The following is a 21097-nucleotide window of genomic DNA, read 5'->3' as shown; positions in this document are numbered from 1 at the left end:
ACTTCCTTCTGTTTCAAACATCGTTTTCTCTTCCTATTTTTCACCAACCCTTCAAACATCTACGTACATTCTGCACACACGTTCATGGAGATATGCGTGCACCATGTGCTCATTCTGGTGCTGTCTCTCTGCAGTTCCTTAGACTGTGTGAATGCTCAGTGGAATCCATTAAGCCCTGCCACCTACGAGGAGATGAACCGTAGTGACAACTTGAAGGCCTCACTCAGTCTCTCCTTCTCCTGTGTCTCCATTGGCTTCTTCTTGTTCCTTTTCTTCAAAATCCGCTCGCGTTTTTTCCCCCGCCCTCCTTACATCAAGCCCCTCCCGAAAACAACCGCCGAAGCCATCCAAAGATGTCCCACCTTCGATTTCTCCCAGATGAAGGACCTCAGCCTGGGGAATGGGGCAGAGGAGTGCGCGGTGTGTTTGGTGGAGTTCGAAGACTCCGATACCGTGAAGATGCTGCCGCTCTGCCAACATGTTTTCCACCAGAATTGCATCGATCAATGGCTACCCTCTCGCCTCACGTGCCCCATTTGTCGCCAGAAGCTTATATCTGACGACACTGAAGCAAGCATCACCGATGTCCCATCGGAACAAGAAGAAGAAGAAGAAAATGGTGACACTGCAGAGTTTACTGAGGTGGCCATAACTGCAGCAATGGAACAACATGAACATGAAACTGAAGCTGATAACGCTGTGGGATAGGTTTGATGATGAGCGGCTGAAGAATTGAGGAGTTTGATGGACTCCTCCTGCTCGATCAGCCACCGTCACAGATTCGTAGGCGATGATTACTGTTTTTGTCTCTTCTTTTTACGCAATAACTGCTATTTCTAGTTACCTCCATGCAGATATTCAGATAATCCTGTATTATATTCGTAAAGTAGTCATAAAATGAAAAAAAAAACAATATTTATATATAATATATATTTATATATACGTGTGAGTAATTCCAAGAGAAAAAAACATGATGGGTGTGTAGCCATAAGTTACTGATATATGATATCACGTGAAAGCTATGAAGGGGAGAGAAATGTAATACTTTGCCCATTGGATTACGTTACATGTTTCTTGGAAGATCCCCATGCTTCGCATTGTTTTCTGCTTCCTTTGTTTACATTTTTCTTTTTTCATTAAGATAAATATATAATATGTTTTAATTTTAACTTTATAAAAATTTCTGTTAATCCAATCCATGTTTTATAATCAAATCTAAACTTACACTTTTCCTTTACAATCCATGTCAATATTTTCAAACACTCATCCTTTTGATTTAGAATCTTTGTATTGATTGGTTACATATACAATAATATTCTACTTTTTTAATTAGGTATCCGAACCGGTTAATTCCTCCACTTATTTCTATCCATGTCAATATATATATATATATATATATATATATATATATATATATATATATATATATATGTGTGTGTGTGTGTGTGTGTCATTTCACAATGTAATATTATATTTAACTTGTTTTATATCTACAAAACTTACTTGTAGTTTTAAAATAATTTTTCTATAACACATTTTTTAGTTATGCTAAAATTGTGTATTATTAATTTTAATGAATAAAATAAATGTTAAGTTATACATTTGACTACTCTTACTCTTCTTAATATTTTTATTGTTTTCATAAAAAAAAAAAAAAAGAAGTTGATCATCAAATCTAAGTATTCAATTGCGTAAGTTATTTATTTGTCAGGTAATATAAAAAATTATCTTATTTATTCTTTTTATCCTTAATTTTGTTTTATTTGGATGATTTTTTTTGTTAAAATAATTTTCGTCATTTCTCTATAATTGGAATATTATGATATTTGAAATTTTTTTTCAAATCTCTAAAATATTTTTCATTTTATCATATTTTTGACTATATATTTTTTTTTCTTTGTAAATTTTATTCAATGTATAAATTTTTTTGATATTTTTATTTGTTTTTTTTATTATGTAAAATAATGTTTTGATGAATTTTTATATAATAAATTTTATTTTTTAATTCATATACACAAGTATAATTTTACCATTTTAATTATATAAAAACCTTTAATTTACTATAGTATAGAAATGTAATGTTATAAACATAAATTTTGTTTAGTAAAATTGAAAAGATGAAATATTTATGTTAAAATTTAAATTATTATTAATTTAATATTTTTCTCTTTGCAATTTTGTTAAATATAATCTTTATTGGTGTATAAAAGAAATTATTAGAATTTAAATAAAATAAGTAAAGAGACATTTAAAATATTTTTTAATTTGAACATTTATTTTTTTTATAGTTTTTTAACTTTGTCGACTTTGTTTCATTAATATTTGTAAAATTAATATGTATTTTGGTTATTATGGAATTTGATTCATGTGTAATTGTCAAAGTATTCATTTTTATCTCGTTTTTGGTATTTTAATTTGTAATTTATATTATTACAATTTATTTCTGAAAATTTGATATAAGAATACGTTTTTACCATATTGAATATTTAATAACATTCTATTTTTTTCTATGATTTTTTATAAAAAAAATAATTAATTAATATTAAAAAAGTAAGAAAATAGATGAGTATAAGTATAAATATACTCATTATCTGAATGAAACAAAAATATCCATAATGAAAATGATAATAAATTTTTGTTTTAAGAATTTAGATTCACATTGTTCGGTGGTCATTCTTAATTACTAAAACATTGTTAAATATGTATTTTTTAAAAAGTTCTAAATAATTTTCTTTTTTAATAAAATTGTTGTCATTCATTATTTCAACTTATTCTGAGGTTGCATTTGAGTTTATTTCCAAAATCAAGTATAGCATTTAAGTTTAACTCAATTCAACCATTAATTATAACTATATATAACTTTATTTGACCATTTTAATCCCATTAGTAATACCATTTTAAATATTTCCACTTTTTTGACTTAGCAAAATTTACTCAAAACTTCCTAATTTTATTTATTTAAGTATATTCATATTCCATGTACGCTTAAGTCTTCTCGATCAAAATGTTTCTCTATCAAAAAATATCATACAACTTAAATTTTTCATAGAACATTTCCTAGTTAACAACTCATACAACACTTTAAATCCCAATAACCTATATATTAATATACATCATACTTAAAACTACTATGTATAACATACCTATTATTAATATATATATATATATATATATATATATATATATATATTGAAAGTAAACGACAATCAAATCATAAAAAAATCTCCTTTATGTTTGTTAATTTTCAATTAATTAAATACATACAACAATATATTTAAATATATTCAGTTCATGCCTTTCAAAACGGAGAATCAAATGAAATGAATTAGATAAAAAAATAGATTACAAAAATAAATAAGTTTTTTAAGTCATCTTTTATTATTTCTTTCGAATTATTTTGAATTTAAACAATATATTATTATATACTTTCCAAAATTTTATTCCTATGTAATTAAAAAAATGTATTTAAAAACTATATTAGTTTGGTGAATTTTAATTCTCTGTGAATCTTCCTATTCATTCAAAAATTACATTTTTGTATAATCTTTAATTTTTAATAAATGTAAATTAATGTAGAAATAATAGTAGAGAAAAAGCACACATGGTAACATTCCATCTAAAGCATTTTTTACAATGTATTTACGTTTATTTCTCGTCAAAAATTTCTTTCACTAATGTCATGTAAAATTATACATGATTCGTCAATACGCATTAGAAAACATAAGATATAGTCATGGCAATTTAACTTTTGAACGAGGAGATTGAAAAATCAGTTCTCTTTTCACTAACGTATTTTTAATTTTCAAAGGTTTTTTTTATATTAATTTAATTTTATCTAATAAATTTAAAATTTGGTATTTCATATATGTAATTTTAAAATATTATTTTCACAAATATAATTATTTAAATTTATTCAACCTATAATGTAGGTTTAATTGTAAAATTAAAACTTAACAAATCATATCAAATAATAAATACGAAAACATGGATGTATGTTGGATTTTTTTTTTTCCATTATTTTCTCATCAACTTTATAAGTATTAAAATTTTAATTATTTTGGTATAACTCAATAGAATCTTACTATGAATATTCTTATTACAACCTTTTGTTTCCAAAGAAGCGTAATTTAACCCTTGTTTAAAAAAAATTGACATTTCTAGGTATACTTTTATTCTTATTATTTGATCCTTTTCTAATTTTGAAGAAAAAAAAAACTATATATTAGTATGAGGAAAATATCAATACTGCATATGTTTTATTTGAGAACAAAATTCTCTTTAACCTACTTGCTTTTTAGTTGATGTTGTCTTCCTTTTTATTTAAATTTAGCCAATTACAAAAATAAAAAATTATAAAATATGTTAAATTTTACAGAGTATGTTGAATTATTGAATACGTTTTCGTAATTTATTCTTTAATTACAAATTTATTTCGTACTGTTTCGTACTATAAAATAATTCCATTAATCATGACAACAGTTATATTTCCATTATACTTCATTTATTTTTAATCACATATATAATTGCATCATTATTAATGAATATTAATACTTCACATATATAGTATAACATTCACCTAACTTTTAAAATACTAACTTTCTCCAGGTTTCATTATGGCGTTGATTAAATTAGTGTCTGTGATTACTTTTAGGTTGTAATCCAGGAAAACTTTATTGAAAGTACTATCCATCAATAATCTCCCAGATTTTTGAACAGTTAACTAATCCAAGTCTTGATTCTTTTATTAATTACTACAGCGACAATGGAGTCGTGTTTAAGTAAAAGTATAATATATACTAGGAAACTTGCTAAATATACAAATTGAAAATCTATTAAGCAATTTTAAATTACAAATTATGTTAAAAATTATTCATCCACAAAAAAAAATCAAATTAAAAAACACATTAGAAATATAATTTATAAAAACAATTAATAACTACAACTAACCGAATTACTAATTGAGTTTGTTAACTTTTATTTTAGAACTGAAATCTGAATCTGAAAGCTAGCTATCACTATAGGTTGGTATGAAAAATGTGTAAGCTAACCACTGCGTTACGTCAGCTACATCATTAAAACACTTCAACCCACGATGTAGACAAATCATTATCCAGAAATTCACGCTAACCTTAGAGTGATCTCAAAATGTTTTGGATAGATAATCTTAAATTGTTAATTTTACTCAACTAGTCATATCTTTTAACTAGTTAATAATTTCTCCACTTTTAGAATATATAAAAAGATGGAGAAGAAACAAAATAAACTGATATGTTAGGAAATCTAAAAAGGGAGATAATTTAATTTTTGATGAATTAAAAATGCCCAAGTGAATTAATTAATGTAATAACTCGCATGATAGTCGGAAAAGGAAACTAGTAGTCAATAAGTTTCATTATCAACTTGCATCGAAAAAGCAATTATACAAGCTTTTTGTTTAAAATTTCAACGATGATATATACATGATAAAAAGATAATCCATCATTAATTTTAATAGAGTTGTTGGCCTTGAAGAAATTAAGGAGGCTCGGTGTGCTATGTTTTATTGTCGTGTCTCTTAGCGTGTACGCGTGTGTCTCAAACTATATTGGTATGACCAAACTGAAAGAGCTGATTGGGAGGTTGAAGGACAAAGCGTCGCAGGGCAAAGCCGCCATCCTCTCCAAACGCGCCACTCTCTCTCTCCTACGCGCCACTAGCCACGACCCCTTCACCCCTCCCACCTCCAATCACCTCTCCACGTTCCTCATCGCCGGCGATGGATCACGAGTCACGGCCTCCGCCGCCATGGAGCTTCTCATGGACCGCCTCCAGAGCACCCAGAGCTCTGCCGTGGCGCTCAAGTGCCTCATCGCCATCCACTGCGTGGTAAAGCGCGGCAGCTTCATCATGAGAGATCAGCTTCCGTACAGCTGCGGCGGCGGCGGCAGGAACTACCTTAACCTCTCCAAATTCCGCGATAGGAGCAGTCCCGTATCCTGGGAACTGTCTTCGTGGGTACGATGGTACGCTAAACACGTGGAACAGCTTCTCTGGGCTTCCAGGATCGTTGGCTTCTTCCTCGGCGTTGAAGCTGAAGAAGACTCAAGTCAAGGGTAATACTTATCAAACTCAATTTTTATATCCACCAATAAGATTTTTGTTTTTTGTTTTTGTTACGATTATATTTATATATTTTTTAAAAAATAAGAATATTAGTAATATTTACTCATAAAATTTATAATATTTTTTATCATCTGTTAAAATTGATTAAAAATGATAAAGTTTGTCATTTTAAATTTTAGTGATTTACAAGTTCATCAAAATTTATATTTTTAATAAATTTCAACAAATATATAAAAAAAAGTGCTTAAAAGCGTGGATCCCATTTCTTTAAAAAAAAATTGATATGATAATGAATTTATACGTATATTATTTTCTCTATTTTGATGATTCAATTAAATCTTAAAATTAACATATCTATTTAAATGCCATTTTAATTAAAATCACATAACAAAAAAAAGGATGAAAAATAGTCACACGCGTACCGACTACCAAACAAGTGCAAAGCTGCTCTAACAATAAAATAATGAAATAGCGTTCACCAAGGTTGAAACCTGGTCTTTGAAATTCAAAGGCGACGATGGTTAGCCACGAAGCTACTAAAAAAATTTGTTACAGGTGGTGGACGAAAGCAGGAGAAGAGAGAGCTTCAAGCCTTAGCAACGGTGAGCTGTTGAGAGAGACGGATGCTCTGTTGGCGGTTATTGAAGGGATTGGGGGAATACCCGACGCAGCATGCATGGAAGGGAACAAGCTAGTTGGTGAGATATGGAGTGTGGTGGAAGAGGATGTGATTGTGGCGCTGAGCGAGGTTTTGGTTAGAGTTAACGAGTTGAGGGAGCGTTTTGGGTGTCTGAGTTTTGGAGAAGTGGTGGAGTTGGTTTACGTGTTGAACAGATTGGAGAAGTGCAAAGAGACGGTGGAAGAGGTGGTGGTGGTGGTGGCAGAGAAACAGAGATTATTATGGGATGTAGTGAGAGAAGTGAAGGAGAAGGTTGAGAAGAAGGTGTTCAGGGAAGAAGGGAAAACGATGAGAAGACAGAGACACAGGACAACAAAGTCAGAAAGGTTTGAATTTCCGACGCTTTTGATCGATTCTCTTGATTTGGTTCGGTTTCCCTCCGCAAGGTTGTTGTGAATTATTTTGTAAATACAAATTATCATCTTGTTCGTGTTTTACCAACTCAAGATTCAAATGGGAATGGTTCATTCTTATGTTTAATTAATACTTATTTTTCGTTAATACCATACTTTCAACAATAATATAATTTTAAGATAAATTATCAGATTAAACGCTAAATTATATAATTAATATTATTTTTCCTCGATAAAAAAGCAATCGTTTCATATTTAAATGAAAACTTTAATATAATACATAATAATTGGTTAAACTATAAACAAGTATTAAATCAGAACAACAATAAATTATATTTCAAATGTAATATTTATGTAAAATATTCTTGTTAAAATGATTTTTAAACATCAAGTTAATCAACTGCTTAATATTTATCCACACTTTTTTTTTTTCTATTATCATTTTTAGATTGGTTTATTTTATATATTAATTATAAGAAATAATTTTATATTGTCACATGTGAGAAACTAAATATAGATTTTTAGAGTTATATATATATATATATATATATATATATATATATATATATATATATATAGTATGATACCTGTTTATTTAATAATTTATTTAGATATATAAAAGTATAACTTCAAGTGTGTTTTAAGAGACAAAAATATCTTTACCCTTAAAAGTTAGATTCTCTGGACCCTTTTTCCTCTCTTTCTCAAAAATCTGATCTCCTTCTTTGCCTTCTTAAAGATTCAAAAATTTGTAGAAGGAATCACTGCAAAAAGTTCTATCATATCTCCGAATTAATTTCATCTTCTCGTAAATCCAAATTATGCTCCTCTCAGAAGAGCAAATATGATTTTTTGGTGCATGCAAAATTTTCTTCACTCTTGTAGTTTTTCTGTTTTTTAGATGAATCTTCATTTAATTTGTCGTCCTTAAATCATGTTTTGATGGGTGATTGAGTTTTCTTGTTATTGTGTAGATAAGACAATTGTATACCAATTAATTATGTAATTGTAATAATGAGTAATATTAGTCATTTTCACCAAAAAAAAATGCTAGTTTAGTGTATATTTAAATGTATCGAAACATATTTTTAAAAGTGAAACTATTCTAACTTGATTAATATCTACATTGAATGAGTCGAAGAGGTTCTAGTGACAAATATTATGATATAAAAAGATAATCATATTTGTAGAGTTAATGGGATTAATTCTCTTATGACTTGATTTAGAGACATTGGTTTTGTTTGTTGAAACATCAATGAAAGAATTATGAGAATAAATGTTATGATAGATGTAGAGTTTTACGAATTCATTCAGCACTGTCTTTTATAAGAAAAAGTATAAATATTATCTTATAGTATAATGCGTGAATCTTTTAATTGTATTTTATTTTATATATGTTTAGTTTGACAACTTTTTGTGAAAAATATTATCTATTTCTATGTGAATTTATTTTTGTTATATATAAAGTAAAGATATGAGCCGGGAAAATAATAACTTTAAAATTAGAATAAAAATAGAATAATTAATATAATAATATTTTAGATTATGAAATGATCCTTTTGAAAAAAAAATTATTTAGTTCATATTTATTGTTTGAATGTATTGGAAAATAAAATCTTGTCTAATTAAACAATATTAATTTAATTACCAATGTAACCTATAATTAAATACCTGTTGATTGATATCCATTAAAAAAAAGTTGTTACACTGCATGAGAAATCATTTTATATCTGTAATAAAGATGGTTCTCTACAGAGAATAAATTTTATTTTTTTAACTCTATCCTTTTGTTTTTTTCAGTGTTATTTAAGGTTTATTAAAGAAACTAAAAAATTATTAAATTTTCTTAATTTTAATAAAATGTTTACACATTCTTTTATTTTATTCTTTTTCATATTTAGCTAACTATAAACATCTTTTTAAATTAATTAAAGATTAAGTGAGAGATACAAATATAAAAAAATAATTAATATTTTGCTAAATTTTAAAATAATCGTTAATACACGTAACTTTTTAATAATACTCGCTCTTTTATATATATAAATAAGATATGATGACTAATCTTCAAAAAATATTTTAAAATAATAAAGTAGAAATATTTAATCTTTTAAAATACTATACATATGAAAAGTATTAAAATTAAAATAAATTATTTTATTTATTTAGATATATTAAATAAAACTAGGAGAACAAAATCCCTCTCAAACATAATAAAGTTCTGTCTCCCTCCCTCCCCCTCTGTATTTATTTATATATATAAACATATTGAATTCCATTTTCATAAATCCGAATTTTAATCTTTAGTTACCGTCCGTCACTAGAAACAAGTAACAGAATCAAATTCTAATTCTCTTTTTTCATTTATTTAAATTATATTGATAATTAATTTCAATACTTTTTTAACAATGATTAGATATTTTTATTTATTAATGAATATGTTTAATAGAAAATGAAAAAAATGATAAATAAATAAATTTATACCTAATAATAATTGATATATACATAATTTAATTTTTTGTATATTATTAAGATATATTATAAAATATAATCATGAGTAATTATAATTAACAATCATGTTAAAATCATACTAGTTTAAAAATTAAAAAATACATGTAAAGGATAAATACTAAATTTTAAAATAGTGATTTAAATAAGTGGATTATAATATGGTTAGAATACGTGGATCATGTAAGTATATTGGAACACATATCACAAGTCTTATAAATGTCGTGTCCGACATTAAGACATAACTTATTTAGATAATTGTTATATATTTAAATTACTAAAATCCTAAAAAAACTGAACTCTACACTTTCAACTTTATAACTTACTGTTTAATAATTTTCAGCCAAATTTTAAATTTTATGCTATAAACTATTATTAAGCATAATTTAAATTAATAATCATTTTGAACTTTATAATTCATTGCAATGAAAATTTTAAAAATTTTATTTTAAAGATAACATTATTTTATTTTTACCTTATCGTAATTTAAAAAATAATTATTAATTATTATCACTTATCACTATATTTGTAAAAATTTTAGTGTTGGAATTTAGTTTTTTGTAAGGTTATACTCTGTCAGAATGCGCATGGCATGAACAACCTCGAAAAGAACGACGTCGTCTTGGATACTACGCTTTCCAATTCAAAAGCAAGGCTGCCACGTGGTAAAACAAAGAGAACAACTCACCAACGACGTTACCTATGACTTCGCTTTTACTGCCACCTGTACAAAAAATAATAAAAAACAATTGACCTTGTATAATGAGAAGTCATTCACACACTATTTTGATATGTTTATATTAATTTTATCTGTCCTTCATTTTTAATAAATTCTGTTTATATTGAAAATATATTCTTTTTTTAAAAATTTAAAATTTAAATTGAAGATTTTCGTCAACATATATTAATGAGAATTTTTTATAAAATTTAAATATTAAATTTAAGATTTTTGACAAGATCCATGTTCAAATGAAACAAAACTCCGAACAGAAAAACGCGTGTAGAAAAAAAGTGTTTTTTTCATTGATGATGAGCTTTTGCGTTGGTGATATATGTATAAATACGCATTTGGAAGATGATGTGTTTTAGAAGAACATCATCAACCGAACAAAAACAGCCAAAGAGGATTTCTGCGACGGAACTTCCTTTTTCGGCTTTCAGTGTCTCTTTGTTTCTGTCACTTGTTACCACAAATCCCTTCATTACCCCTTTGTTTCCCTGCTTTTACCCTTCAACGCGCATTTCTTGCCGTTTCTTACTGGAATACGATCTCGATCGGAGCGACTATCTTTATACAATCATTCTCGTTTCGCTGGATTTGGCTTGAATTCTCAATAATGTGCTGTGCCGCTGGACATTACTGTTCTAAGAAGAACAGTGATGTTTGTGGCCAGGTAATTGTAATCTCATTTAAGAAAAATTTCATCTTTTCGCCGTGGTTTCGTTTTGCCCCTGTAGTTAATCTTTGTTTTTATTGATTCTGGTTCTCTTTTGTTTGATGAAAAACGGATTGTATTATATCTGATCTTCAGTTAGGGGCTGGTAATGGCAATTTGGTACTCTAATAGACCCTTTTACAATGTGTTTATATGTGTGCGTTATATCTGTGCTCTAAATTTTTTACTATCTAAGAAAGGATGAGTTTTCAAAGGTATTTTAGCAAAGATGTCGAACTATTTCATAGGGTAGTTTACGGCACATGCTTAGACTCTCAGTTCCTTCGTCATTTGATTTTGTTTTTGACGGAGGGAAAGGGGTTTGAGTAATGGAATTGGAATGGATGAACAATAACTAATTATACGTTCATGATGTAGCCTTAGGCTTTGATTATTGATTAGAATTGGCCCTCAGTGTTCTTGTACATGCTGTTGAAGAGATTTTCTGATAAATTTCAAAGATTATTGAAAAAATCATGATACAGTGTGGGTCGGATGAAGTCGACTCTGATGTTTATTCTTTGATGATACAGGAGTCAAGTCATGTCTGGGGCATGTCAAGAATCTGCTGCATTTTGCGTGCTTTGGATGTAAAAACATTAATATTTGTTTTTGCTGTTGTGCCAATGTGCACATTTGGCATATACTTGCACGGACAGAAAATCTCCTACTTCCTTAGGCCACTATGGGAAAAACCTCCGAAGCCTTTCAATGTAATTCCTCATTACTATAACGAAATTGTGTCCATGGAAAATCTCTGCAGACTTCATGGCTGGGGAGTGCGTGAGTTCCCAAGACGTGTGTACGATGCTGTGTTGTTCAGCAACGAATTGGAGATACTTAACCTGCGCTGGAGAGAACTGTATCCTTACATAACACAGTTTGTTCTGCTTGAATCAAATTCCACATTCACGGGTAGGCCTAAACCTCTGGTTTTCAAAGGCAACCGGGAGCAGTTCAGATTTGTGGATTCCCGGTTAACATATGGAACCATTGGTGGGAGATTCATCAAAGGAGAAAACCCGTTCATCGAAGAGGCTTATCAGCGTGTAGCATTGGACCATCTCCTTAAGATAGCTGGTATCACAGATGATGACTTGCTGATAATGTCTGATGTTGATGAGATTCCAAGTGCTCACACTATTAACCTCTTGCGGTGGTGTGATGATGTGCCTTCAATCCTTCATCTTCAGCTGAAGAACTATCTATATTCATTTGAGTTTCTTGCGGATGATAACAGCTGGAGAGCCTCTGTGCACAGGTATCAGAGTGGTAAGACAAGGTATGCACATTACCGCCAATCTGATAACTTATTGTCAGATGCTGGTTGGCATTGCAGCTTCTGCTTCCGCCGTATCAGCGATTTCATCTTTAAGATGAAAGCTTATAGTCATAATGACAGAGTCAGATTCTCTCATTATTTAAATCCCAAGAGAATTCAAGACGTAATATGCAAAGGGGCTGATTTGTTTGATATGCTACCAGAGGAGTACACCTTCAAGGAAATCATTGGTAAAATGGGACCAATACCCCACTCCTATTCTGCAGTTCATCTTCCTGCTTATCTACTGAAAAATGCAGACAAGTATAGATTTCTCTTGCCTGGAAATTGCTTGAGAGAGGACAGATGATCCTACCATGGTAATTTATGTTACAGTTTTATTGTGCAGCTACGAGATACCGATACTTCTCATACAGTTTCAGTGTTCTGTAAGATTTTTTTTTTGTTCTCCAGAATTTTGTTGTGTTAGGAAAAATTCTTTGATCTTGGAGAAAATTGTGTAAATAGTTTATACTTGAACTTCTTTGCATAAATCTATTCTGTTTATTAGGCTTTAGAATACATGTTTGCAGTGATGAGGCTGTGTTTATTTAGGATTAGTGTGGCTAATTCCCACATGACAACAGTAGTTTAAAGTTCCCATGAAATCCTTCTGTTATTATCTCTTGGTTCATATGACATGTTTAGATACAAATTATGTTATGAATTAGTAGTGACACTGATCATTAACTCTGTTAGATTCGTCATAGTTGTTATTCAAGAATGTTATGGGATCTCATTAAATGATAGTATCTCATTTTAAGAATTTTATTCAAGAAAACTGCAACATTACCTATTATTTCATAGTTGATTCCTAGCCTTACCATGGTATTGTTTAAATTTCTCTATAAGCATTTATAAAATTAAAAAAAAAAAGTAACTTTATTATAAAGAAAAATTAGTCTGATTACACTTTCCAAATTTGAAGTTTTGAATTGGAGAACCTGCAAAGAGCAATATTGTGTCGTGACGGACAATGATACCTAGCAATTTTATGTCGTGACGGACAACTGGATACGTTGTCTTATTACCAATAATCACCTGATCGGTAAGCTCAAGTATTATTTAATAGATAATGATATTAGCCTATTTTTGAAAAAAATATTAATAATTGATTGTAACCTACAAGAATTTATTGGAAACTTCCAACAATTTTTTTTTAGAAATTAGTTTATAATAATATAAGCTAATTTAAGGGAAATAGGATCTATTGGTATCAAATGCAAATGGAACCAGTAATACAAACTAAAGATAACAAAAAAAGAAGAATTAGTTAAGAAATAACAATCCCATAATTCCTTAAAGACTAATAACTTAAAAAGAAAAATTATCACTATAGGTAAAAGAAAATTCAGAAATTAGAATAGAAAATATTTTCTAAAATTATAAAGAAAGTAATTAAAAAAAAACATAAAATTTAATTCACAAAAATAAGTCGAAACTTCTTATACAAATTAACAAATCACATATACTTTAGATCTACTATTAGACTCGTCTACCTAAGAGGCTTATGGACCAACAATCTAATACTTTTACTAACAAATAATGTCCGACAAAAAATGCTGATTACCACGCACAAAGTAATTACAAAAAGTTGAATAAATTTTCAATAAAATATTACAGAGTCTATGTTATTGTTTAACTCAAGTTCTTAAGTACTCACGCCAAAATTGGATACCTTAATATGAACTAACCAACATGGGTAAACTGTCATTAAGCTTAAGAATGAATATTAATGTGATTTAAAATTAACACCAATGATAGTATAAAAATATAATTCATTGAACTGTAATAAATGTAAAAAAAAATTAATAAAAAATAAAAAAATCTGAACAGAGGACCGGTATTTAAGGATCAAATACACAACAATATATGTTAAGGATAAAAATTAATGGTTATTTAAGTTAATAATAACTTTGATTTTTTATAATAAGAAACAAATTGATTTACAATACTAATTTTAAAGATTAAATTAGTATTTTGCTGTGAAAAAAAAGATTAAATCGGTCAATCATATATATTAAACGAGTGGAGAATAGGATGTGATGTGAATCCCTTATATCATGGTGGAAACATCAGAATTAACGAATGAGATGCTTTTTCATGGACTATATACGAAATAAGAATCAAAATTTCTATTTATTCCTACAACCAACCCTTGACTGTGCCCTTGGAATTTTTGTCCAGCAATTATATATTATTATTATATTATTCTTGTCTTCCACAATAGAGTAAATTATATTTTCCTTTTCTTGGAATTATAAATTCTTATATTATTTCAAGTTATTGTATCCCTTGTTCTTAAGTGAGAGTGTGGAAGATGAAAGCCACAAAACAAATTAAGAAATTAAAGGTAAAAAAAGAAAGAAGAGAAAGAGTATAGCAGCAGTAGATTGCATGAAATATGATGTACATGCTTACAGTTTTAGACTACAAAATCTACTCCTTTGAAAAAGAACACTGAAATGTATAAATGACGAAAAGAAGGAATAAATGTTATGCAGAAATCTGAACCATATCTTCTGGGGGAATTGAAAAGAAGAAAATGGGAAGAAAACATGGAGTATTTAGAATAAAGCTGCAGCAATAATTTAATGGCGCACTCAACTCCAACCCTACCTTCTTCCTTCAAAATTCCCTCGAAAATGGACAAATTAAATTCTCATAATTTTCCCATTTGCATCAATATAATATTACTATGAAGTGCCTATAAAAAGGGTCTGCAAGAGTTGAATGAAAATCACAGAAACAGAAAGTAAAAAGTTGGAGTTTGCAATGCAAAAGAAAATGGGGTTTGGCCAGCACTGCTATGGTGATGCGGGGATGAGGATGGATAGTGCGTCTGAGGAAGAGAGCTATTTCTTCCACGAAGAGTCATGGAGCTCTGAGAACAACAACTTCCACAAGCAGCACCCAGCCATGCAAATGAACAGGCTGGGAGGAGGAATGTTTCAGGAAGGCATGCACAGTGACCATGGTTTCGGACATGGTTATGCGCGTCATGGGGGTGGCAGAAAGTTCCCTTACGGTGGTAGTGGTGGTGGTGGGAGGTTGAATTCTGGTGGGCAACAGTACTTCTCGGAGGAAACTGAATATGAGGAGTGTTACAGAGAGGAGCATGTTGGTCCAAAGTTTGGTGAAATGAGATACCAGAAGAATAACTGGGGTGGTGAAACCTGTTATGCCAATGGCTATGACAGGAACATGATTACCAACATGAACTACAAACCACACAAAGTTCAGTGGACGGCAAAGGGAGTCTAAATTATCACCTACACCAACTTCCTCTGCATGCACTTTGCTTCTAATAATCACAATAAAACACAGTTCTCATCAAATCTGTGCTTTCATCTTTTCTTATTTCAATAAGATTCCACCCTTTGTGTTTGGGTGTTACTTTTAATATCCTTAACTTTGCTATGTAATAATATAATGTTGTCTATCATTATAATATGAAATATATGAAATATGAAATGAATATAAAAATTTATGTGTGTCAAAATATAATTTTTGATCAATAACTATAAAATTCACATGCTACCAATACAAAGGTCAACTAATTTTATCTTTACCTTCTCAACCTATGATACAAAAGCGCATTGAAAGGTATTCCCAAAAGTGAGATAAGATTTTAATCTCCTGGCAATCAGCAAGAACAGGAAAGAGATATATACTGCTAAGATTACTGGTGAAAAGGTATAAGTAAACAAATTGAATGGTGACGTATCCAATTGCCGATTATTCTAGTATCCACTTCAACTAGCTTTCAAAGATTTCTTAACTTTTGCTTAAAGCTCTTTAGGGAGTGGTATCAGATTCAGCCTTATCATCACAGAATTTTTTTCTTATTTTGATAAATGCCTTATCATCATAGAATAACATGATGTCTATAATCCACCAAAAAACCAAAGTAGCCAATGAATTCACCAATAGTATATATATATATATATGTATGCATGGTGAGAAAAATAAAGAAAGAAGGATGAAGGTGTGAGTAACAGAAAGTATATAGGAGATGGAAAACGAAAACCTGAAGTGGAGATACCGAGGGTGGTGCCCCTCGAATGATTACGAGGTGCATGAAGTAACAGTGCCTGCACTACGCAAGCGTTTTGATCGCCATCCTCTTCATCAGAAGGGTCGTGTGGCCTTCAAAAGCATCGTAGAAGAGACAATACCAGTAGCAGAAAAAGCAACACCTCTCCCTGATGAAGCCAACCATGGAAGTGGTTTGAGGAGCGTAGACCAAAATGCTGACGCCTTTATCAAGCAAGAGCGTAGAAGGATTGAACTTGCCAGACTCAAGTCTTTGGGACAAATTTAGTTACTCGTAACCATCTTACGGCCATGCATGTGCATGCAAAATATCATATTCACCTTCGCTATTCTCCAACTATTCATATACCCTTAATTAAGCCATGTATCTTTATTATAGTCTGTTTTTCATTTTCTATCCTTTGACCGAATGGGTTAGGATTTTTAATCCGTTCTTCTACCAGTTTGCTTCTAATATAGTGTTTTTTCAGTCCTATGACAGAAGCTCTTTTAGCCTCTAACGATAACTTTCACACTGTGCTATCGAGAAATGACTTTTGCATTCTATAACTTTTAGATTAGGCAATCCTAAAGACTTTTTCAAATTATTTTTTGTAATCCCAAAACTATTTTTATTCTAGAAAATGACTTGCAATATCTAAAGGTATTTTTTTCATAAACCAATAGGATAAAGGGATGATTTTCATATCCATGTGAAGAATGTATGGGGTGCAAGAAGAAATACCTGTAACTCTACTTTGTCAGCCCAAACGCGGCCCACTTTCCATCCGCAATTCATTTCATGTTTTAGAATGAGTACTTTTTGATATCATATATAAATATGATGTTGCAACAAAAGTAGTTGAAAAGTGTAGTCCGATTGATTTCATTCTATATACCTATTTTGGTCCCAATTTTTGTTGGGAAAGTTCGAAATGGTCTCAATTTTTATTTTTTGTTCAATGTAATTCTAAATATTGTAATTTGTGTTTAATTTGGTCCTTTTTCTGTTCAATTTAATCCTTTTTACAAATTTCGTGAACCACAAATAAGGATTAAATTGAATAGAAATTACGTTCTTTAGGACTACATTGAACAAAAAAAAAGGACTAAAATGAACACAAATTACATTCTTGAGGACTACATTGAGCAAAAAAAATAAAATGGGGACCATTTTGAATATTCCTAACAAAAATTGGGACCAAAATAGGTATTAAGCTTTGTATAAATAATATATACCCAATTATAAAATATTTTAAAAATATTAGGAAATTTTTTTATTCATCAACTACAGGAAAAATACAAACATTGATGTAAATTTGTGTTTATACAGTGGCTTCAGATCTTTTCCCGTAAAATAATGAGATCTTAACCATCAAAATTTATAATTTATTTTATTAAAAATGCCATAAACTAATATTTAAAAATAATGGAGAAATGATATTCCATGAATACTCATTCATGTATTAATTATCAATGGAAGGAATTATTATTCTTTTCTACAGTTTTGGAAATTCTTTTATTGCCATTGAAAATGGGGGAGTGAGGAATCGCATATTCGTTTTTTTCAAGTTTTAGGTTCGTTTGGGATAGTTGTCAGTTTTTTTTATTTTATTTTAAAAACAAAATCTTATTATGTAAATTCGAGGTTGAAGTAGTTCTTAATCCAATTTTAAAATATTTTTTATCAGTTTTCAAAACTAAAATAAAATTATTTTCTAATTTATTTTTATGTTTTATGTTTTCTAAGCATAATGCGTTACTCTTGTTTGTTATTTTCGTTATCACCATAGTCATTTAAAAAATTGAAAAAATACTTTTTTAATGTATCTTACTTAAACTTAAATATTTTTTGTTTCTAATAAATAATTTTGATGTTTAATAAACTTTGATTTTATTTCTGACTCAAAAATGCGGTGTAATTAACTTTATTTCATGGTTTTAAATACTTGTCATCACTGTGTCAATCAATATTAAGATTTACAATATTTTTTTTCAGAATAAAAAATAAAATAACAATTTATTTAGGAAGTACAAGTTAACTTTTTATTGAAAATAAAAAGTAAGTCGAAAAAATATAATTTATTTGTTTCAGATAAATCGTTACCTTATATTTTCGTAAACTCAAAAAATAAAAATAACTTTTTTTAACCCAAACCATGTTAAAACATCATTCAAAAGTCAACTTTCTCGACCCAAATAAGAGTGATTCGGATCGAAAGAAAATAAAATTCGCACCATTTAATTTTAATTAGTTCTTTTAAAAAGTATTTGGTAATTTAAATCAAACACACACTATCAAGAACATATTTGTTATATTCAAATAATTTAATTTAAAATTATATATAAAAAATTCTTCTGAAACAAAAAAATAATATATAATTCTGTCAAAATTCGCAAATGGCTCTATCATTAAAAAATGAACAAATTTTACACACATACCGATCAAATAGTAGTAAAAACAATTTAGACGGTAAATCTTTATACATAATTAATAAGTTCAATTACATTAACAAGTCCTTTATTTTTATTTTTTTAATTTCGTTTTCAATTAATGAATATAGGCTGATTCTACTAATTTTTCTCCCTAAAAAAATACACACACATATATACTCTAATAAACAAAATTAATATTATAAATTTTCCGTTTTTCTCCACTCATTTATTATTTATGTGTGTTTTAATAAAATGAAATGATGACACTTATCAAAATGTTATTAAAAAGAGTTCTCAAAGCAAATCAATGTGTGGCATTAAAATTTTGCAAACAAAATCATTATAACATCCAATAAGTGTGCACATTTTCATCAAAATCATACCGTCACCACTTAATAGTCAATATGTTTCGGTTCTACATATATAATTATGATGCAATATTCAAATTAATAAAAAAGAAAATGAAAAAAAAAATCTTAATTATGTACGATATAAAGACATTTTATTCTTACGGTATTTTTTCAAGAGAAACATGATATTGATCTATTTTTAGAATACTATAAAGGACAAATAAGTACTTTTGTGATGCATAATTATTAATATCTCCCTCAAATTCACATTGCAAGAGTCGTGCTGAATTTTTGTTTCCCTCCTTTTATAATATTCCTTAATAAAAAAAATAGGCAGGAATGAAAAATAAAAAACTAAATTTAAAAAAAAATGATATTTTCACATCAATTTTCAAATTAAAAAAACTAAAACAAAAACATAATAAAACTGAGAAAAAAACATAATATTTGGAAGAAAAAAACTAATTTTTTTTTTTAATAAGGGTATGAAAAAGTTGGTGTGAAAATATTTTCCATTATTAAAACTGAAATTTTCCATTATTAAAACTGAAATTGAAGCCTCTTCGGAGAATTCCTCCTTAAATATATATTTAGGTTAGAAATTCTCAAATTATTCCATTCCAAACTTGAAAGAAACAAGGCAGAACAGAAGTATTAAATTGAAATTATGCAGAATGATCTTGCAGTGGTGAAAATTCAAGGAATTCTCAAGTTTCAAGCTTCAAGCTTCAAGCACTGTCACTTACAAAACCAAACAACTATTTAAAGACAACCCATCTCTCATTTTGTTCCTTAAGAACTAAACATACAGGAACTGAGTTGGTTGCAGTAGGTTTACAAAATCAAACTAAAGAAATCAGGATATAAATATATATATATATATGCACACAGACACGTAACAGGTTATTACAAGAAGAAGAACTAACTCTGCTACGTAACAGGTTACAGAAGGAAGAACAGTATATATGTGTGTGATGTTGACATGTCTAATCCATGGAACGACACAAGGGGCATGAGGCGTGTTTGTTATCAAACCATTTGTCCAAGCAGCCTCTGTGGAAGTAATGTTTGCAAGGCAACTCGCTAACCTCTTCATTGCCTTCAAAACGACACAAGCAAACGCAGCACTCAACCATGGTCACACCCTTCCATCCACTGTCACTGCTTCTTCTTCCTATGTCCTTCGACAATGCCTTGAACTGAGTTATCGACACCCTCCTTTCTCGTGAACTTTCATGACATTCCTGTTCGCTGTTCCCACCGGAACTTGGACTTCGACTGCCTCCCACAACTTGGACCATGGATCTAAACATGTTCTTCAACACAGCCACTGAGAGAACCGTGTTTATCACCAGCACAGGAAGCACCCCTTCTGATGCACTTGGAAAATTTGACAGACCCATCACACAGGACCAGAATCAGACACCGATTACAGCACAACATACACACACCCACTTGTTCTTTGATCAATACTAGAAAATGTTGTGTTCCAGTCTTTTATACATGATATATATTATATACATATAGAGAGAGAGAGAGAGACTGTACTATAGTGAGCTCTGTTGGTTCACATATCCTTAACTACACATGGTAACCATAAGCGTAGGCGTAACCATGGTTGGGTAAGGGTTTAATTTACGCGTGGCAACACGTGGGTATGTGAAAATGAATAACTGGGTTTGGCATCAGAAAGAGGATTGGTGTGAGGAGGACACGTGTCCAGAGAGATATGCGGTGTCACCAATCCGAGGTTTCTAGATTTTCGGCTGCTCCATCATCGAAAGCTCTTAACTTGAGCTAACGCTTTCATTGCCCCCAATCAATTATCACACTTCAGATTTTTTCTTTCACCATTCTTCATTTTGACACATGTTAACTAT

The 21097-nt window shown here is 29.5% G+C and overlaps 5 protein-coding genes across 5 annotated transcripts; 4 read left to right on the top strand and 1 right to left on the bottom strand.

Annotated features, from left to right (window-relative positions):
* The first annotated feature begins 84 nt into the window (after window positions 1-84).
* Window positions 85-708, top strand: LOC106753414 (RING-H2 finger protein ATL39-like). The gene has a single exon (XM_014635223.1). It carries the CDS (start codon window positions 85-87, stop codon window positions 706-708), a length of 624 nt encoding a protein of 207 aa, XP_014490709.1.
* Window positions 709-5556: 4848 nt separating this feature from the next.
* Window positions 5557-7261, top strand: LOC106755789 (putative clathrin assembly protein At4g40080). Its single transcript, XM_014638003.2, has 2 exons — window positions 5557-6092; window positions 6658-7261. Exons 1-2 carry the CDS (start codon window positions 5590-5592, stop codon window positions 7175-7177), a joined length of 1023 nt encoding a protein of 340 aa, XP_014493489.1. The 5' UTR covers window positions 5557-5589; the 3' UTR covers window positions 7178-7261.
* Window positions 7262-10640: 3379 nt separating this feature from the next.
* LOC106755326 lies at window positions 10641-12876 on the top strand. Its single transcript, XM_014637469.2, has 2 exons — window positions 10641-11033; window positions 11609-12876. The coding sequence occupies exons 1-2, from the start codon at window positions 10977-10979 to the stop codon at window positions 12704-12706; spliced, it is 1155 nt and encodes a 384-aa protein (XP_014492955.1). The 5' UTR covers window positions 10641-10976; the 3' UTR covers window positions 12707-12876.
* A 2247-nt stretch (window positions 12877-15123) lies between these two features.
* On the top strand, window positions 15124-15801 carry LOC106754467. Its single transcript, XM_014636487.1, has one exon. The coding sequence runs from the start codon at window positions 15130-15132 to the stop codon at window positions 15658-15660; it is 531 nt and encodes a 176-aa protein (XP_014491973.1). The 5' UTR covers window positions 15124-15129; the 3' UTR covers window positions 15661-15801.
* A 4059-nt stretch (window positions 15802-19860) lies between these two features.
* On the bottom strand, window positions 19861-20720 carry LOC106755776 (probable E3 ubiquitin-protein ligase XERICO). Its single transcript, XM_014637989.2, has one exon. It carries the CDS (start codon window positions 20618-20620, stop codon window positions 20204-20206), a length of 417 nt encoding a protein of 138 aa, XP_014493475.1. The 5' UTR covers window positions 20621-20720; the 3' UTR covers window positions 19861-20203.
* Between the last annotated feature and the right edge of the window lie 377 nt (window positions 20721-21097).

This window comes from Vigna radiata, chromosome 2, assembly GCF_000741045.1.
Source record: "Vigna radiata var. radiata cultivar VC1973A chromosome 2, Vradiata_ver6, whole genome shotgun sequence".
Taxonomy (NCBI): Eukaryota; Viridiplantae; Streptophyta; class Magnoliopsida; order Fabales; family Fabaceae; genus Vigna; species Vigna radiata.
This window is presented reverse-complemented; position numbering and strand designations above follow the sequence as displayed.